Here is a 26,968-nt window from a genome sequence, read left to right as displayed (position 1 = left end):
TACCAGAAGCATGGATGTTCCCCTCTTTCCTCTGATGTCATGTGTGGAAATCTTGCATTTGTCTCCTCCCTCCTCGGTTCTGCTTCCATGGAGACACCTGCCAGATAGAAGACCCGCTTTGAGCAGTGTCTTCCGAGAGGATGGCTGGAGCGTGTGACTCCTCTTTGAGGGTGTTCTTTTGAGCATGGGGAAGCCACCCCAGTCCAAGCTCTCCCACTGTTCTGGCTATCAACAGTGTAGAGGAAGTTCTGTTGTGTATGTGGCTTTGTAGTTTCCCCATTTCACAGTAGAACAGCCTTGCTTGCCTGGGACAAATGAGTATTTTCCCTGTTGTTTGAAAATTTTCTTAAAGGCATATTTAATAATAATAAAAAAGCCCTGATATGTGTTTAAGCTATTTACTCTTCAGATGGAGTTAATCCACCCTCTACAGCAATCCTGAAGCAATCAATTTTTATTGCAAGGATTATCATAACCCCTTTAATAGTGCTGTGCACATTAACTATCCTGGTGTGCGAGGGAAGCTTCCTGCATTTTACAATTCTGCCAATATCTTAAGTCTTCTCTTTTGAAAGGAAAATACGCAAGCCTTGAATGTGACTTCAGAGGTGTGGAAAAGAATTACTTAACAGTTTCAAGTTTCCCCACTTCAATAACATGTCTCAGAGAGCATCAGAGTCACCTGCTCTGTAGTTTGGCAGATCATTGTAGGCTTGGGTAGAATGAGAAGAGATAAGTATGTTTCTATTTACCCATACTCTGCCCATACAGGCAAAGCATAAAGGGAAACAGCCTAGCAACTGACAAAGTTCCACAGGCAGGATAAAGGGGGGTTTTGCTTTATTTTATTTTTGCCTAGTGTCCCTTCAGGAAATATCCCTACTTTTGGATTACTTGGTCTTCTCTCCCCCAACACAATGCTCAAACCCTTAAATCGCCTGAGAAGTTCCATATATAGCTGGTCACTTATCATTACATTCTTAACATTGAAGTTTTCAGATGGGCCTCATTCATGAGAATATTACTCTCCTATTGAAGGGGGAAAACGTCTCTGTGTCAGAAGTGAGCTCGCTTGATACAGCCTTGCTGTTGGGGTTCCTTATCAGGCATTGGTCCTGTGCCTTTCAAGGTAAGTTTACTATGAAAAGCACAAATTTGTTTCCCTCCATCTAACAACACTGTATATCATGCAACATTCATGGCGGTGAGTTTTCTGTGGTGACTTGACTTCCCCAAGGGGTGCTGAGACACTTGGTCCAGCATTATTCCAGGGGACTTGATGAACATACATGTGGATCAAGTTAGCATTTGAGTGTGTAGTTTAGCTCATTCATCGTTTGCAGTGTGTACAGGCCTCAGCCACCTCACTGAAGGCCCAAAGAGAATAAAAAGGGCCAATATCTTTTTAAAAAGTCCTTACTAATTTGCCTTTGTACCTGGGTATCTTTCCCTGACCTTGGTCTGGAACTAAAGCACTGCTTCGGGCCGAGTGCCACAGTGGTCAACTATAGGGAGTATGCCTCTTTCCCCTTGTGTATATCCTTTCAGTCCTACTTCTCTGCAAATGAAGTGGGCAAACAGTGTCAATTTGTAAATTCTGGGTACAGTACATGCTCAGGAGTGTTTATCTTCTGTACTGGGAGACTGGAGAAGAATGAAACAAATTTAACCAGAGATTAAGGTCCAGTGTCACCATGACACACATTTCCAGAACCCATGTGTATCTGGAGTCATACAAACACTACCACAGAGTAGGAAAATAAGTTTTGGTCGGATGCTGGCATGTACTGTGAGAATGGTTGAGGCAGGGGCATGATTTTCTTCCATTCTATACAGACTGTGAAGAGGTGAGATTCAAATGCAAGTCATGTCTTTATGTGACCTTGGGTGAAACAATTTTTATATAGTTTGTTAAGAAATATAACTGGACTAGGAACAGTTCCTATCTCACTGCATTTTTATTAGATCACACAGGATATTTATAAAATATTTATAACAGTGCCTGCCATATTTAATCAAATATGAGATGTCATTAAATTCTCAGACATAGTATGATATGGGTACTCCTTAAGATTTTAAACAGTGTCAATTATTATTGTAGGATGTTATTTGCTGTGCTATTTTCTTTTAGGATAGAAGATAATGTAGTAAGTCTTAAAGCCAAGGAAGCACAATAGATTGGCTTGTATAAGTAAGTGCAGGCTTAAGTCAGGGAAAATGATCATTCCGGGAGGCCTAGACAACTCTAAGTTTGACTAGAAGATAATGCATTTGTGTTTTTATGTAGCTATCCAAACGGCAACAGAGCACCAAGCAGACCATGTTATTACTAAAGGTTGAAATTACTTGTTAACTTTTCTAAGAAGTTATTAAAGCATATTTCTTTCAGTTTCTAAATGAAGCATAGAGTTGCCTTCATTATGGACTCTCTAGGATCATTTAATACTCTAGTAAGGCATACTGTTTTTTTTTTCTTGGTTGGAATGCTGATGCCCTTGCCCAAAATCTGTGTCAAATCCCTAAACTTGAATGTTGTTGCTTTTGTCGATAAGACTGTCATAGCTCCACGTTCAGTTACATCCATTTCATCAGAAAAAATGAATGACAATCTTTAGTTCTGTATGGTGCATCACAGTCACACAGACCAGCTCCTTCTGGGGTAGAGGTGACTAGAACAGCTTTGCTTTTCAGGCTCATCTACATAGATCTTGGCAATAGAATGTATTTGCTTATACCACAGTTGTCCCCAAGTGAGGGATGTGATCATCAGGGATGCAAGCTTCCTTACCTTTGACATGCCCTGGCACTCATATAACCATCTGCTGCACACTATTGGTGATGAAAACAAGTCTGATATGCATTCTATTCTGGTGTCTATGACTGTGGGAGTCAGGTTTATCATTATTGTTAGTAATGGAGAGACAAGTATAGGAGGGAGTAGCATGAACTTGTGACACTGGACTAGAACTTGATTTCTGCATAGACTCCAGCCATGTATATGTACATGTGTCACTAACAGAATCCAGGTCACTCAGGTGGAGTAATGACTAAGCCTACATATACAGACCATGGCTTATAAGTCTAACTACTTCTTTTTTTAATGATGCCTGCATCATCATGATACTGAGAACTGGGCGTAGGCCTGCGAAATTTAAGAAAGACACACTCGGGTCATTCGCTTCTTAAATCTCGCAGGCCTACGCACAGTTCTCAGTGTCGTGACGACATAGGCGTCATCACTTTTAAAAGTCATCAAGGCTAGAGAAATGAAGAGAGCTGGGAAGAATGGTTTGCCTAGAATGGACTTGTGAACCATAAGCTTAGGAAATCGTTTAAGAGAGTAGAAATTGCTGAGAAAACAAGTGTGAAGGGTGTCCTGTGCAGATCCAGGGCAATCTGAATACTGATAGAGTCAGCCGTATAACCATCAAATTAATGATCGATTCAGGTATAAATCATTGGAGGGTACTAAAATGAGAGGATTGGAGGCTGACAAATAAGGTGATGTAGTTTCAATATTTCTCTTCTCAAAACGTGTATTAAATTATTAGAGAAAATCGAATTTCACAACAAAGAGGCCTCAGAGATACCAGGTGACTAAAGATAGCACTGCAAGAATGGGATAACAGGGCATCATATGTAGTCTTCTTGTAGGAGAATATGAAGGGCCATCAGGGTTCTTGGCTAAAACTGAATGACCTGAATCTTATCAAGAGGAAGAATCACACACACACAAAACAAAAACAAAAACAAAACATCACCACCACCACCAGCAACAACAACACAAAAACAAAGGGAGAAAACTTTAAAGTGATTGCCATGTGTGTGTTCTTTTAACTATGTTAAGGTCAAGGAAGATTGTTGAAGAATAGGTTCTGATTAAAGGGAGCTAGCAGAATGTAGCAATCAAATGGGAGGCATGCTTCCTTAGTAGAATCTGGGCAGGGGAGATATGGTACATTGCTGGGACTGACTGCACATATAGATATTGCATGACTGTTAATCAGAAGGCAATCTGACTAATTGCACAAGGATGTCCATTTTTTAGAAAATATGCACCAATGTCTTGAGGAGTAAATGAGTATCAGCGAGACAGGTCATGAACGATGACTCAAATGTGGTCAAGTGTACACTGGTAAATCTGGGTGAACAGTTAGTTTCCAATACCTGCTCTAACACATTGCCATCAAATAAGTATCTCATCCCAGAAGATGTGAAGTCTCTGGGTCTGGCTGATTATCTCTCAAGGGTCTCATGACTAAGATATCAACAGTCAAGATATCAACAGGGCTGCAGTCCTTTATGTAGCCTGTAGGGAAAAATTGGCTTCAGACTCTCTCAGGTTCTTGGTTGAATTCATGTTTGATACAATGGACATGTCTAGTTCATGCACATGTTGTTGCCTCCATCTGCGAGACAGCAGCAGTCCTTAACCCTGGGTATGCTTTCAGTCTTTCAGTGTTTATGGGCTCATGGGATTCAATTGTCTCCATCTGGATAAGCTAGGATTTGCTTCTCTAAAATCAAACAATCATCAATCTTAATTTCAGCAACATTTCTGAGGCCATGTCATGAACATGAAATAACACAGGAATTCTAGAGCTGAGATTCTGGAGGATCCATTGCTTTTCCTACTAATTTTATATTACTTTGAAATATCATCAAATGAAAACATTATCAAGATACATAGGCATAACCCGTTGGGTGAGAACAGCATGTCAGGCGGGAGCAATATAGTAGCCACAGTGTCACTAAGTTCTTGGTAATTCTGCTCCACTCTAACAGCACTTGGTCTGTGTGATCTCTCTGTAACTCCCAGGTCACCATGTGATCAAGCAAGGTACGTGTGAGGTGGTCGCTGTGCACCGCTGCTGCAATAAGAACCGCATAGAGGAGCGCTCTCAGACGGTCAAGTGTTCCTGCTTCCCAGGTCAGGTGGCTGGCACAACTCGGGCACAGCCTTCTTGTGTTGAAGGTAAGACCTTTCCAGTCAATCTCACCAGCACTATGAAAGGGCTAAACATCAGTGTGTAGAAATCTAGGGTGCTTTGAGGTATCGGTCCAAAACTTAACATAAATATGTTTCAAAATCTCCTGATGAATAAGGCAGGTCTTTAATAATCTCAAGGGGATTGTGTGTGTGTGTGTGTGTGTGTGTATGTGCATGTATGGGGGGACATGTGTGTGTATGCATGTGTTTATGTGTGTGTGTATGTGTGTGCATGCACATGTGTGTATGTGCATGCGTGTGTGCATGTATTTGTGTGTGTGTGTGTGTGTGTGCGTGCTTTAAAGCCTCTTTGCTCATCTATTTCCAAATGCCATGCAGACTAAGCACTTCTTTCTTTAGAGTCTCTCTCTTATTCCATTTGCATATATAAGTTCCCTACTATTCTTAAGGGATCAGTTCTGGGATTCTCTATGAATACCCAAATATCTATGGAGGTTGAAAAGTCTTATTTAAGAATGATGGATTGTGTTGGTCACCTGTATGCATTTTCTTGAATACTTGAAGTCATCTCTCTTATAATTCCTGAAATACTACAGCATAGGAAATGCTATATAAGTAGCGATTGCCTTATATGTTATGGAGACAGAAATTCTGTAATTATCAATACACGTGTGTTCTATCTGTGATCATTTAAGTGCAAGAATGTTTGGTCAATGTATATGGAGAAGTGATACTTAGAACTGGCAGTGTGTTATTTATTTTATTTCCTGCTTAGTGGTATACAGTAATATCTCCCTTGTCACTAATATTTTTTCATTACTCGTAAGTTTTTATGTTTTAAAAATGTAATTGCATGAGTGTTTTGCCTGCATGTTTGTATGTGCACCATGTGCATGGGGTGGTGCCAGTAGAGACCAGAAGAGGGTGCTAGGCCCCCTCACAGAATTTCATGTGGGTGCTGGGAACTGAACTTGAGCTCTCTACAAGATCCTCAAGTATTTTTAACCAGTGAGCCACTTTTCCAGCCCCTACTTTATTGTGTTAAGAAACATTATAAATCACCTTTGGAGTAACTTTCCTGACAATAGTTTGGGATCAATGTATTATTCCTTGCTTGTCTTCAAGTCCCATAGAGTACTGTGCTGATAGCTTGTGTGTGAGAGAGCAGGTATGTATGAAGAATGACCATTGTGGGTTGTTGGGGGAGACCTGGGATTGATTCTGAGTCCCAAGACTCTTGTAGCAGGTTTGTTGTTGGAAATACATTTCATTCCCCAGAGGACGAGCTATATATATCGTGCTCCCTCTACAGTTATCTGGAAGCTCCATGAGTCTGACCATCTCAAGCTGAGGCACTCTTTAGATACATGTTGAAAGGTTAACAGTGAAGACCCTAGCAATCAGATTCTTAATGTCACATCTTATTTCACAGTCAGCGTAATAACTGAGTCCACTCCTCACCCCCAAACACAGAGATGTCCCTCTGTTCATGCACTGGTGGTCACTGTTGTATGTTGAGTCCATCAGCCACCTTTCGAGGGGGAAAGTGCAAAGGGAAACTTTTCTCTCTACAATTCCTTACTAGAAACCATGGGTCCGATTGTATTAAATTCAGATTAAAAGGGTAAGAGGGTACATACCTTGTCTATTACCTAACAGACCCACTCCATGTGCATCCTGAGTATCATAGGTTGTACAATTTCTCTAGTGCAGGATGTGAATCTTCACACAGTATGGCATGTGGCAAGGTAAAGAACCTCATATTACATCAAGAAGCTTTCACTCCTGTCTTCTAAAGCTTTTATTCTTTAGCATTCTGTAGATTATTGACAAAGGATTTGTAGACCCATAAAAAAGGAGAAAAGAATCTTTAACATTTAAAACAACAAAAACAACCAGACACTTCAGAGTAGACTGTACTTAACTCAGAGAGTCAGTCCCCGCACTTTGGTTTTAAGTATCAGTCAGAGGAGTGCTCCACCAACCTGTGTTACACCCCAACTCCCACCCCTGCCCCAAGGCTCAGGGACCATTGTGAAAGAGAGTGAAAAGGATATGAGAGTTAGAGGTCAGGGAGAAAGGAGCCAAAGAATGCCTTCTGGATGTGACAGGACCTTTGCACTCAAACCAGAGCAACTATGGTTGCCTGGACAGGATCAAGCCAGGCAACATTCTAGCATGGACTCAGGAAGGGTTCAGTAACCCCCTCCTTTACCGAGGAGGAGCTCTTAGGGTTTTAACTCTAGCCTTAGCGAGAGTTTAAGCTCTTAGCTTTAACAGTTGATGGCTCCCTTGGGGAGTGAGAGAAAGTTTTCAAAAGGAGTGGCACAGTGGTTGGTCCACCATGCTCCAGTGGATGGTCTCATGCTGAGAGTGTATGTGGGTAATACAAGCAGGATTCAGTGAGCTTTAAGTAACAGCAACAAGTGGATAGGAAGTTAGGAAGGTTGAGGATGAACCTGGGACAGTAACAGTGTGGACTGTTGATGAATATAATCAAAATACATTATAAGATACTTTCAAAGCATTAACAAACATGTTAAAACTTATAAACTCACCAAGTTCCTCTGTTCTCAGCCAGGAGCATAGGGAGTATTTATTTATCTTTTCCCTGCACTATTCCAAGTCCCGTGTGTTCTCTCTCCTTTCTGTCTCTCACATGGTTCCACTTTTTCTGAACCTACACTTGCTAATTCCACACTCTAGGGACCAATGTATATTTTTACCAGGTTCCTGATTCTTCATCTTCTATTTCCATCCCACACCCAGAAAAAGTCTTCTGTAAAACAGAGTGGACCTGCGACTCCCATGCTAAAACCACATTTAAGAGGAGATTCCGATTCTGTTTTTTGCTTAAGAAAGCTTCTAAGATCTTAGTGTGACTCAGTTTCTTCTGCCTTAGCCAACCTAGAACGTATTGATTTCCACTCATCTCCTCTCCAGGATCATTGCCTTAGTCCCCAGGACACAAGGCTGACTTACTAAATGCTTCTGTACTTTGCATATCCTATATTTTTCTCCATACCATTTTTTTCTATGAAACCCCGCTGTGTGCATACCCTCCTGATGGTTTGCAAACAGTATTTTTCACTTTCCAGCATAGGCTGGCCACAAACTAGTTTTAGTTTGACAGAGAACTGACTCATCCTAACTAATTGTTGAAGATAACAGCTACCTTTGTCTCTGTGGGCTTGAAACTTCTTCTAAAGGAAGCAGTGAATCATAATATGGACTATTTTTACATCCTGTCTAGCCTAGCATCTTTGGATAAGAAGTTTTATATGTAATGTTTGCAGGATTCAGCACTTTTGATGGCACTTGAAAACTACTGACATGATGATGATTCCTGTTGTCACCATCATCTTGGTAGAGGAAATAGATGAACACCCCAAGTCTCACCCACAAAGAAAGTGTATGAATACCCTAGATATCTCCCCACCTCCATATAGACAGTATATAAATACCCAACCTCCATCTTTGGCTTTCACCCTTGAGTAACTATAATATTTAGTTAGTGTATTTTTGGTGCATTAATTTTGGAGATAGGATGTAGTCCTTGGTCTAGATTGCAGTGTCAATGAATGTTTTGTTTAATTTTTTAGGTCTACCTAGATTCTCCCAACAGTATTGGGTCATTGGTATCTGTGTTGATTAACTTGGATTTTTCTGTACCCACAGAATTCCATTGAAAGGATTGGCTGTATCTTAGCTATCCCTTCATTTGTGAGCATTTTGGTCCTGTCCCTGGGAAATCCAACACACTCACAGGCCAGCTACATGACTGATCTTTCAAGCATTTTAGGACCAATGAGTGATGGTAGCCATTCACTTACTTGGCAGTTGGCTACAGTCTACGATGTTCTGTGGAGCAAGGCCTTCTGTGTTGATATAAATGCTCTCTCTCTGCAGAGAGAGGATGACTTACACATGGTGGGGATGTTTGAGATGGGTATATCTCAGACAAAGCTTCATATTAGACAGCATGGTGTTGGATTTATGTAATATGCAACTTCAATATAACAATTTTGCTAGAGACTACCAAGCAGCATCCTGAAAAAACACTGTTGGTTTCCTCTTGCTCTGTCTCTGCACATTCTGAGGTAAATGGCCACATTCAATGAATATCTATTGGATCAAAGTCACTGAGGGAGCATAGAGGCTTTAAGCTTTACTTAGGATGAGCATCTGTTTCCTATCCACCTGACCATCTGAATGTTTCCATTAGGGCTTTTTAGCTTTACCTGCTTAATCTTTATCCCATAATAATTATGCAGTATCATGGTAATTGGCATGTGGGAAGACCCATTCTCTGCTGCTGTGTCCCTCTTATCTTATTTGTAAATAAGAGTAGAGAGGATATAAAATATAAAATTCACTCAAATTTACATTTAAATTAAAACAAAGGCACGGAGATGTTGGAGCCGGGCACTAATTAATGTTGACACAGAAATTGGAATATCCTTTTGCATTATTGTTAATCCACACCACAGATACTTATCTGGTGCTTTCAATGCTTCTCTGTAAAAGCTTAGCCTTCATTAGTTAAATACAAAACTTAGATATTTTTACCCAATCGCCCCAGTTTTTAAATTACAATTAGCTCTGGATGATTTAAATTTATTTTCAATACACTGTGGGGATTTAGAAGAAGGAAGGGGAGTTATTTTGAGCCATGGCTCCTTGTGGCCTGAAACAGGCAGTTGTTCTGTGGGTAAGAGTTTTTTATTTAAGATCTATACTGGCACACACAAGGCCATCTTGTGATGGGAACAATATTCTAGACATTTATCATACCACAGCCCTATAGGGATAATGCTGACTGGCTTTATGATAAAGCAAGATAAATGTGTACTACAAGAAAGCTTAATTTATTCTGTCAAAATGAATGCTTTGTAAATATCGGATTTAAAACAGATTAATAAGACAAAAGCTTTGGGAAAGAAGACAGTTACTTTTAAAGGTGTTTTTAAATCTTTTGATAAGCCTTCAATTTTTCTATCTTTCTGTCTTGTTACAGACTGGTTGAACTAGAGAAGAGAGTTACTATTTGACCCAACAGTTCCCATGGCTCCGGGGAACTGTGTGATGAGACAGGCTCTCTTTCTATAATGTGTCCTCACTGGGCTTGGTGTTTCAGTCACGTTTATTCTCCTCGCCACTGAGTTTCTGTCACAAATAGTCAGGATAGTGGTACTGAAGTTTACTTCACACGAGCACCTTGGAGGTTGCCAGGATGTGCCTCTTGAATCTCTAGAATAATTCATCAAGCTTTAACTGGGCAACTTGTTACTGACTGACCTTTCTCTATATGCTGGGGGTAGTGTAATGGTGGACTCCATTTCTAAGGAGTTCATAGTACACAAGGAAAGAGAGAAAGATAAACTCTCACAAATGCAGGATTCTGTGGCAGAACAGAGAATGTAGGGTGATCCCCATGAAAAGCAGGGAGTCCAAACTGATTGGTAGAAGATGAAAAGGCGGAGGAGGGGAAAGAACACAAAGAGTATGTGAGTGGATGGACAAACATGGATGCCCGAAGCCTGGAAGAACACAGAGCTCTGGAATCGGGATGGGATTTCACTGCTTCTGGGAGTTCATTTTTTTGGAGCATAGAGGAAGCACAGATTGAGTGCCAGTAGAAAAGATGAGGATTTGCTATGAGCCAAGTTCCTTTAGAGCATCCTGGGATCCCTGAAAGGGCAAAGTGTGGTTCCTTCATTTGGCAGGTCTCCTCAGCACAGGTTATATAGTGAGCTCTGGGTTTGTGAGTGAGAGCAAGTGAGTAAATACAAGTTGGAGAAGTGCAGCATTATTCATAGTAGGGGAAGGAAGACATGATACAGGGTTGATATGTCTTTTATTGTGGATTAGGTTCTTTCCAGTAACCAAAGTTTTGAATAGATCCAATAAATTAGTGCAGTCTCCCATTTTTAATTGAGTTTGCTCACATATCCTAAAACATCAATGGCTGAGAAATATGGAATTTTGTGCCCAATGGAGACATTGGGTAGACTTGGAAAAGTGTCTATTGGGTATCTATTACGTAGTGGTTGCCAAACAGTTTCCAGTGCATAGGGTAGATTGCAAAAGAAAGTATTACCTGGCCTCAAATGGTAATAGTGCCAAGGTTGAGAAACCCTGACTTGAAAGTCTTCAATATTCATGCATGTATTTGTAAATCTGGGTTTGGCAAGGGGAAAAAAATCACTCAGATCATTAAAAACAAAAAAACCAAAGGAACCATCATGGGCTTACATAGCAGCTCATTAGGACTCTGTGAACTTCTGGAAATAACAGTGCTGTATAGCTAGGAAAATAAACAAATACAGTTTCTGTCAGGTAGTTTAGCTCTTTACTGCTCACAGTCGTTAGGTAGGTCATTCTAAAACATGGAATCGATAGCATAATTTGCAAAGGACAGAGAGTGTGGTGAAATAGCAGCTATAAGCACAGATTTCAACGTGTTAAAATCTCAGGGCAGAGCGTCAAGGATGTATATTCTAGGAAGAGGTTTTAAAATCTCCTCATCCATACTTTTAAATTAAAAATAGACTTAAAGAAAAAAACAGAGAGCCAAAATGGTCCAGAAAACATTACAGGCTATTGTCAATGCCATTGGTTACCCAGCAGAACTTGACAGCAAGACCATATTGTTGAAGACTCTTTGTACGAGCACATGGAGAAATCTGGCTGGTACTCAACTAGAAGCTTCATCCCCACTGCTTATTGTACACAGTGCTGGAAGGTGCTATGTACGCTGCCCGATGAGAAAAGTCATCAGCATTTCACTCAGGCATGAACCTCACAAGCCATGATGATAATATGCTTGACAAGATGTGCTCAGCGGTGCAGCAGTGGCAGGAATGCCATGGGAGCTATCTGATCACTTTTTGACTGGATTTAAAACCTGCTCCATGAGGTGGAATCTATACCTGACACTGTCAAGGAGGCCAAGAACCTGTGGCTATAAAGATCGTGGAACCTAGGGGAAACCCTATTGCTGCTATTCTGCTAAATGAATGTAGTGATAATGTCTTATTAATATACCCAGAGATCTGTGCGTCACTGAGTCCTTACAGAGAAGCTGCTCCTTACAGCAGATGGTGGTCAGCACAGAGACTGACAACTGGTCCACATGAGGCAAATAGGAAACTTTGGGTACTCACTTCCAGTACTCAGTTCTCAATTGGATGTCTATATCACAGTCCTTCAAGGCTCAGGGATCTGTGGAAGGGGTGGTAGACAGGTTGTAGGAGCCAGAAATGGTAGATAAATTCAAGGAAACAGTGTTTTCCAGACACAGTTGCATGTCCACTCACAGAGTCAATATAAGCAAGAGTTACACAAACTCAAGCCAGATAAAATCCCAACATGGAGGAATGGAGGTGGGCATAGAGTTTGATAGAGTTTGATCCCTACCTGAGGAGGTATTGGCACTTGTTTACTAGGAGGGAGGGAGGGAGGGAGAGCGAGGGAGAGAGCGAGAGCGAGAGAGAGAGAGAGAGAGAGAGAGAGAGATGTTTCCTTCAATGATTTGACTCCTGATATATTTACCACACTCTGATATATATTACTCACACCCTGGAGTAGTTAGTTTGCCAACACAACTGGGAAATGATGTTTTTTTTTTAAAGGGGAAAGAGACACTTTGAAGTTGGCAGGATGGGTGGGGGGATCTGGGCGGAGGTAGAGGAACAGGATTAAAATACTTGATATAAAATTCTTAAAGAATAAATAATACATTATTTCAAAGACAAGGCTTTTCTGCTTGTTTTAACTCTGCAAGTACAAATAAACTAGGTCTACAAATGAGAGACCAAGTCTTGAGAAGTCAGCCATTCTTTGCACCAGAGTAAAACAGCTAATCAGTTGAAACTTAGACCTAGAAAACATTATACGATGCACTAACTACCAGCAAATACCAGGGGGCGCCACTGTCTTGATATTTTTCCTCTCTGTGTAAACTCGGAAATTAATTACAACTTGACAATGAGGGTATTATGTATTTCCTAAACCAGGAAGGCATAAAGCTTTTAAAAGAATTTTATTTTAAAAATAGAAGCAACAAGGCATCTTCTCATTTAGAGTGGATGGTGATGTTCAGTAGCAGGAGGGGCGGACATACCTCCCACAAGGCACTCTCCTGTGGAGAAATGGCCCAGGAAAGTGGGCAGATGCCATTGACAGTTATTTTAATAGAATCTAACTTCTGGGTCTTTGCTTTAGCTCAGAGTTGGGCTCCAGCTGTTCTAGAAGCTCTCTTTTCTCAGTGCTTGCCTCCCTGTGAGGTCCAACCTCCTTCAGTTCTCACCTCTGCTGTGAGGTTCACAGGCAGTCCTCAGCACAGAAAGCCATTCAAAGCTGGTACTTTCCTTTCTGTCCTGTCCCCTTGCTCTCTCTTCTAGAACATTTGCTGCTAGGTCTTTCACAGAGAAACTCCATCAGGATAATCTGTCACCAGGGCCCCTTTACTGTGTTCTTCTGTTAGGTATAAACAGGATTTTTTTTTGGCAAATGTAGCAATTTAAAATTCTGGAGTAGCTTGTTATTTTATCTCACTTTTTAAGCAAACGAAAACAGGTTAAAAAATTATGAGAACTTGGTATTATGTTTACTATTATCTAAATCTTTATAAAGGATATTAATAGAAAACTGTACTGAATGTATACATGCAGAATATTCAAATGTAACATTTTCATTAAAAAAAAACAAAAAAAAGGAAAAAGAAAAAGAAAAGAAAAGAAAATGCCACAGGACCGATGGGATGTCTCTTTGTATGAAGAGGCTTTCCACACAGTCCCAACAACCTAAGTTCCATCCCTGGAACCCACATAAAGGGGGGGGAAGAGAGAACAAGTCCAAAAAATTGGCCTCTGAAATCCACCCACATGGCATGGTATGCACACTCCGTCCTGTGCTCGATATAAGTAAAAAATTTAAAAGGTCAACTCTAATGGATTGAAGATTTTACCATAAGACCCAAATTTCAGAAACCACTAGAAGAAACATACAGGTAACACTTGAAGACCTTGGCACCGACAGAGGTTTTCTGGGTAGCATTCTCGAAACCCAGGAAATGGTGGCATGCATGCTGGAGTGGCAAAGGGAACTACAACAGAGTGGAGACCGCATACAGGATGTCAGGGAACCTTTGACTGGTATATGCCTGACAGGATGGTCTTACAGAACCTACGAAGAACTGAAAAAGAAAGCCCCCAGGAAGCAGCAGTGAAATTAAAACATAGAGAAATGATACGAATGTATATAATACTCAATGAAGAATAAAAGTGACCAACAAAAACATGAAAAAGTGCTTAGCATCATTAGCTATTGGGAAAATGCAAACCAGAACTTTAGGGAGATACCATTACACCCCAGCTAGAATGCATACCATTCAAAAATTTAAAAAAGGTAATGCTGGTAAAGATATGGAAAAAAAACCCCAAAACTTGTGATGCAGTGGGATATGAATGAACACAGTTTCTATAGAAAACAGTATTGAAGTTCCTAAAATAGTGAGAATACATCTCTCTTTTGAGTCACATATCCTACTCTTGGGTATAGCATGGGAAAAAAAAGAAAGAAAGAAAATCGGTTGCTGTGTAAAGCCTCTCTTGTGACAGTTATGCTAGGCTCCTGTCCAGAGGACAATTTTAAAGAATCTATTCTTTTTCTTTTTATCGTGCGTTCCAAAGATTGAACTCGAGTCCCGTGGCTCATGTAGAGAGTACTTTTACCTGATGAGATATCATGCCAACCTGTTCTTCCTAATCTGAAGTACTGTTTTACTATACAAGAGTCTGAAGGCTTCATACTCAAGTAATGATAAAACAAGATAGAAGAAGAAGGACCTTGGTTTCATTGCTGTAGTAATCATTCATCCAAATACTGTCTATGTTAAAACCTTTTATCTTTATCTTTCCTTTTATGGAAAATATTCCTTTCTCATATAATATATACTGATTAAAGCTCATCTTCTCTCCATCAACTCCTCTGAGTTTCCCCCTCCCTTCCTTCCCCTCCAGATCCACGTTCTTTGTCTCTCATTAGAAAAAGAGCAGGCTTTTAAGAGATAACTGCCAAACATGACAAAATTAAATAAAATAAACGAAGCAAAAGACTGACATTTTGAAGTTGGATGTGGCAACCCAACATGAGGGAGACAGTCCCAAGAGCAGGAACAAGAGTTAATGACCCATTTCTTCTCGCTGTCAGGAGTTTCATAAATATACTATGCTAATTGCTCTACACCTCTGTGTAGATATGGAGTATATACCTCTGTGTCTGCTTACACAGAGGACCTGGTGCAGACCCATGAAAACCTTTAAAATATGTAAGGAGATGGAAGCATTAGCCTCCTTTATTTGATTACACATGCATCATCATTACATCGACTCCCCAAAGCTGCTACAATTAAAATTATAAGCACATTGTAGTACATTCTGGAAGGCTGCCGTGTAGAGGCACCACCACACAATTCTAAGTCTGGTACCTTCCACCTTAATTGACCAACTTGGAAAACTGGTTTTTATTTCTATTTCCATCTACCTTTTGCTGTGTCTTGGCAGTTTCGGGGACAAGCAGAAGAGGAACAGTGGGTAAAAGTGCTTTGAAATGACAAAAGTTCCCTGCAATCGCAGGGTGAGATCATTATGATATTTGGAGCTAAAAAAAAAATAACTTTCTTACGCTTCATGTCCATCTACCCCAGTTCAGCGGCTGCCTCTCTGACAGAATAAATAACTCATGCAGCAGTATAGCATCCTCTGCCTCGGCACATACTGACTTAAATAGGGAATGGTTAACCTAGATCCCAAATGTACTTGACTCAAGTCTATTGGTGTTGACTGGGGCCATTAGCAGATAGCCCAGGAACAGTGGCTACATAAGAAAAGGAGAAAACATGACCCTTTCAGTGAGTTGTGAAATGTTCCCCCATTCTCATCCCAGTGTACAGCTGGTGTCCCAGTTGGGTTTCTAATGCCATTTTGTATTATCATTTTGCTGCTTTTATACAAGGATTTGTTTCTAGTGGACGCCTCTAGTGTAAGGCAAGAGGTATATATTTAAGGGTCATCATGTGGCCTCTGATGTTAGACTGCATGTTACCCTAGTCTGTGGACCTTAGAGTTTTCAAGCCAGGAGAAAAAAATATCAACCTCAGGTTTGAGATAACATAGGATGAGCAATTAGCAGGAGCTTGGCACTCAATAGGAGAGTTGCCCTCAGCATCAATGGAGCATGGACTTTATATTTTTCTTTACTTGACATCGATGGTCTTTCTTATAACATTGAGAGAATCTGTCCTGTTTTCTCTGTATGATGCCATCTTATCTGTAGAGACAGTTTAACTGCCCCCTGTTGATCTTGGATACCCTCTCTTGCTTTCTTATGCCCCGTTGCTGTACCTATTAGAAGGAGTGAAAGTGGAACACCCTTCTCCTGTTCTTTTAAGAGGCATCCAGCTTTTTACTCTGAATTACAACACAGGCTGTAGCTTGGCATTTATGGCTCTCTTCCTGTGGTGATACATTCCTTTCGTTACCTAATTTGTTGACAGTTATTATCATTAAAGGGGCGTGGATCTTTTCATAAGGCTTTCATAGACCTACCAAAACCATCATATAATTTTTAAAATCATTTATTTTCAGAATGTAGTGGGTCACACTGATTAATATTTAATTATCCTCACACTTGAGAGGCAATTCCCACCTGATCAAGCTGTGTGATCCCCCCAACATCCTGCTGAATTGGGTTTCCTAGTGTTTTCTAAGGGGTTTTGCAGTCATTTTGCAATATGAAATATTTTGGCCAACAGTTTTATTTTCTTGTAGACTTCCAACCTGACATTGGAAGGAGGGTAACGTTAACTTCACAAAATGTGTTTGTGGCATTCTTTCTGCTTCACTTCTTTGGAGTCTGAAAAAAAAAAGTTGAATGCAGTAAAGTTGGCAGACAGGAAATGAATTGGAAAACAAAGGGATTTGTGCCTTTTCATGTCATAACAAAGAATTTTTGAAAAGATCCCATTAATGACAGTGTAACAAAGACAAAATGCTTAGGAAAAAAATTTAACTAATGAGGCAAAAGACCAGCATACTAAAAGCTATCTGATGTCACAAGGAAATTATACAGCATAGAGGTGAATAGGACTGCCAAATGTCCACAATGACCCGCAGATCCCTGTCAAAAAACAAAGTGGCATTCTCACAGAAATGGAAAAAATACCCTAGAATTTATGTGAAGTCACAAAGAACTCAAATGAATATAAAGTTTACAGAAGGAAGGAAAGACTAGCGATGTGACACTTCCTGGTCCACCGGCATTTCAGAGTCACAATCATCACAGAACAATACAGGTGTGCCCAAAAAGCCGACATACAGAGCGCCTGAGCAAGATAGAAAGTCTAGCAACAAACTTACACTGGTGTGATCAAGGCAGTGGGGATATTCAATGAAGACTATGTCAACTCCTCAGGAGTGGGACTGGAAAGAGTGGGGAGCTGCAAAGCCAGAGACTGCCTCATACCACATACAAGGAGAAATCAAAATGTACCGCAGTGTCACTACTGTGACACTGGGAACTGCAAAACTGAGAACTGAATTCAGGAAAGAAACACTTGACACTGGCAATGGAGTTTTAGTTATGACACCCAAACATAGGCAGCAAAAGCAAATCCAAACTAGAGAATGTGTCGCTAACCAAAAGATCTGTAAAGGCAGCAACGAAGGAAAGGAAGGCCAGCCCAGAGAGTGTGAGAACTTATTTGCAGACCACATTTCTTTTTGTAAAGATACCCACCCATTCCCCCAATCTTTCCCTCTCCCCTCTTATTTTCTCTCCCTGTGTGCCTGAGCATGTGTGCACACGTGTGTTCATGTCTGTAAGTACCCGTGGAGGCTAGAAACAGGCATCAATGTCCTGCAAGTGGAGTTACGGGTGATACATGGGTAATGAGAACTGAAGAGCAGTCCTCTGAAAGAATACATCCTTTTAACCGCTGAGCCATGTCTCCAGCTCTACACACCAGATTTCTGTAAGGGGTTCAGATACAATACAAAGGGGCTTGAAGAACTTAGTATCCTGTTGTCCTTTGTGGAACCGGGACAAATAGGTTCCGTGGGTCTTGGGAAGGGAACCAATGAGTTTCTCGTGGCCTGAGCAAGGCTTCTAGCCAGGGTCATGGGAATGCCAGTGCCGGTGGCACAGGCAACAGTGACAGGCAGGTGATGGACTATGACTGTGGCATGAGCCTAACGAGCCAGGCGGGTCTCACTAGTGATGAAAGCTTCAGGAGAAAGAACTCTTCCCCAAGGGTTACGGCTCAGTAAAGCAAACACTCTCAGACGATCTTGGTGTACTTTATTCCGTGTAGTCAGGTACTTTATAAACATTGAGAAGCAGTATGGGATTTAGGGGTAGACGTTTTATATTGGCTCAGTTTGAGATGTTAGTGATGCTCTATTTGCCTGGAGAAGGACTCTGGGTTTTCCCTAGGGGATTGATTGTCAGGGTCCTCTCAGCGGGGTGTCATGGTTGCATAGGTGAGCAGGTGGGGGTGGGTAGGGAACTGCACCACTTCTACCATTCTCAACTCTAAGATTCATGATTCACAGGTTCGAGCTTATTCAAGATTACCATTTCTTCTGTCCGGTGACCCGGTCCACTTTTACCACAGTATTCCCAAGCCAAAAATCCCATTAAAAATAAGCAAAAGTCTTGAATAGCTGCTTTTCTCAGAGAAGACAGATATCAAACAGGCATCAGAAGCAGTGTTCTACCTCACTGTAATAATTCACACTTATTAGAATGATTTATCAAGACTACAAAGGGATGTGAAATGTAGTCATGGGGAACTCTCATGTATTGTTGACAGGAAAGTGAATTGGTACAGGCATCATGGATAGCAATAGAGAAGCTACTCAGAAAATACGTTTACATATGCAGGAACCCTCCTCCTACCTATAATCCACAGGACACCAAACTGGCCCTTCCTTTCTGTGTGGTGCTGAGGATCCAGTCCGAAGCACATGCTGTGCTCACGTGATTCTGGAAGTCATCACACATTGTACACACATAGCAAATTGTCATGTGTATCCTGATACAATCTATTGAAGTCCTCATTTTAAGACGCAAAAGAAATCTATGGGCCAGCTATTTCTGCAGCTCAGAAAACATGGGACACAATTATTTATTATCCAAAGCGGGAGAACTGCAGCACCTACTTGGGGATGTTTCCTATGTAACTGTTGTTGTTTCAACAAGAAAACAGGGCCAGTCTTTCTTGACTCACCACTACCCCAGCCCCAGCTCAGTTCTGTACCAACTCATAGGCTGAATTCACCCCTGCAATCCAGATACCCTGTGAGCCTGTGGGACCCTTCCATATGATGGAGAAACTTTACCTCTGTCTGTGTTCAGTTCCAGAGATCTACTGTGCTGTGTTTTTGCTTCATGAACAGGACACAGTTTTATCAGCAGACTTCTGTGTGTTCATTATACATGGAGTATAGTGAATCACAAGTGAACTAAACATTCCAGAATAATCACATGTGGGCTGTGAGGCAAGGCTGGGTCCTGTCACCTTCAGTTGCCTTTCACTGCATGACAGATTGTGCCCCACCATTCAGCTATTCACTGCGATGGCCTACAGAGATATCAACATATGAGAAGGAAGGTTTAACTTTTAGTGTAGATGCTCTTTTCTTATAGATAAGACTAACATTGCAACATCAGCATTTGCCCCTGGAGCTTGCATCCAAAGAGGATGGCCTTCACAGAATCTAGCATTTTCTAGAATAAAAGTCTGGCCCAAAGTTTCTTCTCTTGAACCCACTCTATCCCTTTGTGTTCCTGAGCAAGTGGGTTTCTTTCTTCCTTCCTTCCTTCCTTCCTTCCTTCCTTTCTTTCTTTCTTTCTTTCTTTCTTTCTTTCTTTCTTTCTTTCTTCCTTCCTTCCTTCCTTCCTTCCTTTCTTTCTTTCTTTTTAATCTCTGCCTCTTTTGGAGAAATTGATGTTAAGAGAGATTAGATGACAAGCTCAAGGTCTTTAAAACAATGAAGAAAATAACATGTTGAGACTCAAATCAGGGCAGGGACCCTACCCTGTAAAGCATTGGTTCTTATCAACTCTATTACAATCCGATAGCCAACTCCAAAAATGCATTTTCCAGAGGATGTGGAGGGACAACTGGATTCTTTAACAACAACAACAACAACAACAACAACAACAACAATATTTACCTTTTATTTATTTTAATCATAAGTGTTCTACCTGCATGTATATCTGCGTGCCAGAAGAGGGCATCAGACCCCATTATAAATTATTGTGAGCCACCATGTGATTGCTGGGAATTGAACCCCTCAGGACCTCTGGAAGAGCAACCAATACTCATAACAGCGGAGTCATCTCCCTCCTCCCCCCACCCAACTGAATTCGTTAAATACACTTATGCAATCATTCCAGTCAGCCAAGTTTGTGTCAGTCCGCTAATCTGTATTAAGTTTGGCCACCGGCTTCTGGAGGAAGAAATCATGTCTCAAACACACTGTAACCTTTGTTTTCCAGCTTCCATTGTGATTGAGAAGTGGTGGTGCCACATGGATCCTTGCTTGGAAGGAGAGGACTGTAAAGTGCTTCCGGACTCCTCTGGTTGGTCCTGTAGCAGTGGCAATAAAGTCAAAACCACAAAGGCAAGTGTGCATGAAAGGCAGCTGTAATTCACAATCACAGCCAAGGTAGCTGTTAACACTGGGGGTTTCCTGCTGTGACTGGATCTCACCAGCATGAGAACAGCATTGTTTTCTGTTGATAAACCAGTCAGGGCTGTGCTAAAACTGTGGCTTTAGTCTTTCAAGAAAGTGCTTTGCTAGAGCTACTGTGTGTGTCAGGGCAGTGATTTGGTGGGTGATTTTAGACAGGGCCCCTAAATTCACTTCTGTTCCTTCACAAGCCCAATTTAAAGTAAAGGTTTCAGAGTCTGACAGGGCAGTGTATCAAAGCAAGAGTCCACCTCCAGATGATTTACTCTGCCATAGAGATTGGAGACTGGCTGGTTGAGATTTTTACGTAAGTCTCTCTCAGCTTCTCCTTAGTGGTTCCTGTTCTGAATTTCTTTTTGCCTGATAGAAAACATAAGCTATTCAGTTCTGTGAAAAAGCAAACTTCGTTGTCTCCTCATGTCTACTCAATTACTTAGATCTTACAAATTTTTACTACCAAATTCTTCTATGACTGCTTTGCCAGCTCTCATTCTACCCACCGTCACATCCAGATGACAATTGGCCTCTTTCCAGTAGAGATGCCATACAATGTCTGCAACAGTATTTGTGAGACATCATTCCTCTAAAGTCGGGCATCCTAACATCTTTGAGCAGCTTCAGTCCCTACACTGGACCTTCATAGACAACCCTACAAGATAGCCCTTTTCCTTTCTGCTCCAAACCCCCTGACCTGTTGGGTTCTGTCATGCTGCTTTTGAGGTGCTTCTTCCCTTTTATATGATGTGCTTCCTTCCCTTCCTTTCTAGCCAACTATTATTCTTCCAGGAATCCACCCTTCGCTGCATCTGTGATTGGTGTCTCTGAGTGTCTGCTAGGCTTACATCTTACATAATAGCTGTATTCCTTTGCTACCCATTTCCCTACCCATTACTCCCTGTCTCTTGTGGGATCTGTGAAGTCAGGGATTAGTTTGTGTTTGCTTATGTTTGTAGGTTGAAATCCAGCTGTGTCTCCATAGCTGTTTCTTAACAACACTGGAGTTAGAGGGACTTCAGTGATGTCCATTCAAATTCTTTTCCCATTAAAGCATAGCTTGCCCTTGCTAGTGATGTTGTGATAACAATAACCCCTGTATTGACAAGATTTGTGCAGATTCCACAAATCACAGGCAATTGCATCTCAACCAAATATGTTCAGGTACTGTTTTGTCTTATCATTATTCCCTAAATAATACAACGTTAAGACCATTTCTGGCTTGCGACATGGCTTAAGCCGTGAAGAGTGCTCACTTGCTGCTGTTTTCAGTTCTCAGTACCCAGATGGTGGCTTACAACCAGGTATAACTCCATTCCTAGGGGATGCAGTGCCTCTTCTGGCCTCCAGGGCACGACACCCATGCGCAGTGTATGAGCAGTTTGTGCTCAAGCATACATACAGACAAAAAAAACCTTACACATATAAAAAATTTCTGGTGCATTTGCCTTGTAGTTGTTATAAGCAATCTAGAGATGATTTAAAGTAAAAATATCTGCATACACTATATGTAAGTAGTCTAACAATCTAGGTAAGTTTTTAGTGTGTTCAGATTTTGGTATCCATGGGAGATCCTGGAGGCAATCCTCTAAAGACACCAACTTACAACTCTCTTTTTACATCTAGGTAGGAGAAAAATCTGTGGAGTTAACTCTCCCACACCCCACCATTCCCAGTGGGCCACTTCCAATAAACTTCCAACCACCTAAAGCCATTGTACATGCTAAGCAAATTCTGCTTCTTGCTTCTGACTCCTTTTAGATGTTCCCATAAGTATATTCTAAATAAAAAATATTGAAGTCTCCTATGAGGTTAAAAACATAATCTTCCATCTATCAGTGATTAAAATAAACTTTCATTGTATTTCTTGTAGACTAAGAGATAACTTTAGAAGATTAAATTTGTATTGATTTTTAGATATAAATGTAAAACAAGATTGAGTGGAAGCCAAGTGAATTCTGGAAAAAGAACATGTGTAAGTAGTTCACTTGGTAAAGTGGCTCTCTCTCCCTCTTTATGAGCAGTTAGTGAGAGCATTAGCAGGAAGCAAACCTTCAGGGGTGTTTTGCCTTTGTGTGCTGGGAATATGAGTTTGCTCTAGCTAAATTCTCAATGGTGGTGACATTTCATTTATCTCCCGGAAAGATGTAGAAACATAATACGGTTCCCCAAGCCACTGTAATACTTGGGCTGCTTTTTTTCTTTTTCCAGTGATATGCCAATTGGGAATAATCTGGAGGGCATAAAGCATCGTTTCCTTTATTAATCCAAGTCAGCGGGCCTTGAACTGCATAAAACATTTTATGTCTGTTATGGCTTATATACACACAGAAGTTCATTAGGGGAGCCCAGACCACCTCCCATGCTGAGCCTGCCATTCTAGAAGTTGTATCTTTTGCTTGAAATGGTACTGACCTTATATCACTGTAGGGGTGAGGGGGTGGGCAGCCATCCTGTAAAGGCCAAGCAATGGCCTCCCTGAAGAGGTAATAGCTACGAGACAAAACAGTTTCCATTTTCCTTAAGGAGTCTGTAAGCCACCTAGGCTAGGGTTTTATTTCCCATTTAAATGCAAATTCATGGGTTGGGGATTTAGCTCAGTGGTAGAGCGCTTGCCTAGCAAGCACAAGGCCCTGGGTTCGGTCCCCAGCTCCGGAAAAAAAAGCACTGTTTAAAAAAAATGCAAATTCATAAAGAGTTAGCAGTCAGTTTGAGATACTAATGGGCTCTGTTTGAGAGATGAAAGTAGGAGTGGGGGCTCAGGAGGTCGGGGGTGGGGTGGGATGGGGGGAATCCTTAGTCACTAGCCTGAAATAGAAAGGATTGACATTCTCCTCATTTCCCTGTGCATTCTGGCTTCTCCAGAGAAAGAGCAGGCAGGACTTACTTCCTGTAGGAAAATAAGTTTTGCTGATCTCATGTGCTTCATTTCTCCTTTTCCCAACAGTCTGCCAAACTTTTAGTTGACACTTCTGTGTTTCCACCATCAGTGCTAGGGTTTCTTTTACCTACCTAGTGACTTTTAGCATCAACACAAGGACATGTCAGGGCATTTTAATAATTTGCCAGTCAAAGAAAGCACCACTGATCTTGAGAAAGTCTGTGGTTTTTAGGCTTGAGGAAAAACTGCTTTGAAGGGATGTTTTCCTTTCTTGCCTTTGTGAACACTTTGTGAGGATACTTTTGGATCGTCACGTGTTGAGACAGAGATGCTACAGGCATCTATGAGTCAACACCAAGGGCAGAGCTAAACATTCTACAAGGAATGGGGTAGTCCCTGCAGCCAACCATGCCTAAACCTAGATGCTGTTTTAAAGAGCGATGCATTTCCTCAGAGCTTTCTGCAACCTCCCTACTTGATTCTTCTTGAAATTCACATTACTTTTTCTTCTACCCAACAGAATTGGGTGGAGTCGAGGGACCCACACATTCTTGGCAACTGAGCTTTATCTCTGGTTTTACTTTTCTTTTTCTCCTCCTCTTCCTCCTCCCCCTCCCCCTCCCCCTCCCCCTCCCCCTCCCCCTCCCCCTCCCCCTCCCCCTCCCCCTCCCCCTCCCCCTCCCCCTCCCCCTCCCCCTCCCCCTCCCCCTCCTCCTCCTCCTCCCCCTCCTCCTCCTCCTCCTCCTCCTCCTCCTCCTCCTCCTCCTCCTCCTCCTCCTCCTCCTCCTCCTCCTCTTCCTCCTCCTCCTCCTCTTCTTCTTCTTCTTCTTCTTCTTCTTCTTCTTCTTCTTCTTCTTCTTCTTCTTCTTCTTCTTCTTCTCTCCTTTCCTTTCCTTTTCCTTTTTTAGATTGAAAGCTCTAATCTGGAGTGTCCTCTATCCTCAGCCTTCCCAGTGGCAGGGAATTAGGCCCTCTCTAGTGGGCTTGCTTGTTACCTCAGTCAATTCAGTTTATATTAAGTGTCTAAACATGTTTATGATTTCACTGGGAATATAAAGAGGAATGAGCCAAGAAGGAAAGTGTTTCGTGCATACTTGTTTAACCATCAAGAAACTTCAGTCTTCATAATGATCATGCTAGTAGCCTATGAAACTGGCATTGATAAGATCAGGAATAAAAATATTTTTTTAATCATCTGAAATATGCAGAAATTTATAAAATAATCGAAACAGGAGGGTTGACCTCAGAATCCTCCTTCCTGTTAGTGTCTCGCATGCCCTATTGCTAGCTAGTTCCTTCCTCAAATGGCTCCTTAGTGGGCCTTTTCTCTGTCTCTTAGGTACCACGATGGGTCATTGTCATAATTATCTCATAGTTTCATGGCTGTAGACTATTCACCAAGGGACTTGTTAAAACCATAGTTCTAGGCCCCACCTCCAGGCTATCTGTCATATTAACTCTAGGGCTGGACTTCAAATACAGACTTTGAAAAGTGTTGTTTTGCTTCAAGAAGGAATACCATCTTAGAATGAAATGATAGGGAAAAAGTATTCCAAAAAAAATGATATTAGAAAGCAAGCAGGAATTGCTACTTTAATACAGACAAACCAGCCTTGAAACTAAAACTTATCAGAAGAGATAAGAGAGGATACTTCATTTTATCAAGGGACAATTAACCTAGAAGATGTTACAATCCTAAGCATAAACACACCAAACCTTGGCACACCCAATTTAATAAAAAACATACTATTAGACTTTAAGACACAAACTAAGCCTACTCAATTTCTTTTCTCCCCAGGAGATCAGCCATTTGGACAAAAATAAACAGAGATACATTGGTATTAGGTGATATTATACATTGAATAGACTTAAGAAATATCTGTAAGACATTCCACCCAAACACCAATGAATTTACATTCTACTCAGCCACCCATGAGAATTTCTTTAATATAGACCACATACTGGGGCACAAAACAAATTTCTACTACTATAAAGAAATAAAATAAATAACTCCACGTATGCTACATGACCATAAAGTCACAAAATAATCTGTAGAAACTATATAAACTCATAGATATTAACACATTACTGAGTGAGGAATGGGTCAAAAATTAATACATAAATAAAAACTCTTGGAACTAAAGAAAAATGACAACACAATACAATAAAGCCTATGGGAAACATTAACAGCAGTCCTAAGAAGAAAATGTGCCTACATTTTAAGTGCATGCACTAAAATGTTAGAACTACATAAATAAATGACTTAAAGATGTACCTGAAGAGTTTAGAAAAACAAGAACAAACCAGATCTAGTACATGGCAAGAAATAATAAAATTTAGAATTGAAATTAATTAAATAGAAGCAAAGAAAACTATATAATTAATCAACAAATCTAAGAGCTGGTTCTTTGAAAAGATAAACACAGTCAAAAGACCATTATTGTGTGCATGCATGCGAGCGCGCACACACACACACACACACACACACACACACACACACATATCCCTAATGAACAGAATTAGATATATACAGGGAAACATTATAACAGACACCAAGGATAGATAGTATAAGAGAATACTTTAAAAACCTCTACTGCATTAAATTAGAAAACATAAACATGACCAGAAAAAAAGTCAATGAAATAATTCCTAATGATACTCAGCCATACTTGTAGACCAGAGGGTAGCATAATCATAATCAGAGAAGCTTTTATCTAGCAACTAATGGAGGCAGAAACAGATACTCACAGTCAAGCATTGGAGAGAGCATGGGGAATACTGCAGAAGAAGGGAAGGAAGGATTGCAGGAGGCAGAGGGGTCAAGAACACCACAGAATACCCATATCAACTAACCATGGCTCGTAGGGGAAACTGAACCTACACTCAGGGAGGGAGCCTGTATGAGTCTGAGCTAGGTCCTTGGCATATATATTATGGTTGTGTAGCTTCGTGTTCTCGTTCCTATAGAGGCTGTCTCTGACTCTTTGCTTGCTTTTGCTAAGTATTGATTATAAATTATAATATTGGTATAAATTTTCTATGAAGGTATGGTAGAATTCTTTTGCAGGTCCATCTGGGCCTGGGCTTTTTTGGGGATGGGGGTGGGTTGTCTTGTCTAACCTTAATATGTATCTAGTCTTTTTACGACTTGGTATGCCATGTTTGGTTGATATCCCTGGAAGGCCTCTTTTTCTATAGAGAAATGGAAGAGGAATGGACCTGGGGGAGAGAGGAGCTATGGGGGAAGGAGTGGAAAGAGAGAAGAAAGGGGAAACTGTGGTTGGGATGTAATATATGAGAGAAGAATTTATTTTAAAAAAGTACACACACAAAAAATTAGAAAACATAAAAGGGATGGATGAATGTTTAGGTTCATCCTAA

The 26,968-nt window shown here is 40.9% G+C and overlaps 1 protein-coding gene across 3 annotated transcripts in view; it reads left to right on the top strand.

Annotated features, from left to right (window-relative positions):
* Tafa4 (TAFA chemokine like family member 4) overlaps nucleotides 1-26,968 on the top strand; it is a 233,082-nt gene that overhangs the window by 196,146 nt on the left and 9,968 nt on the right. For all 3 annotated transcript variants that reach the window (XM_087659337.1, NM_001443712.1, NM_001134700.1), the window contains 2 exon segments: nucleotides 4,820-4,975; nucleotides 20,519-20,643. In XM_087659337.1, the coding sequence (XP_087515463.1) occupies nucleotides 4,820-4,975; nucleotides 20,519-20,643 (281 nt within the window).

Source organism: Rattus norvegicus, chromosome 4 (genome assembly GCF_021556685.1).
Source record: "Rattus norvegicus strain SHRSP/BbbUtx chromosome 4, alternate assembly SHRSP_T2T, whole genome shotgun sequence".
Lineage (NCBI taxonomy): Eukaryota > Metazoa > Chordata > Mammalia > Rodentia > Muridae > Rattus > Rattus norvegicus.
Note: the sequence above shows the minus strand (reverse complement) of the source record. Positions and strands in the feature narration are given on the sequence as shown.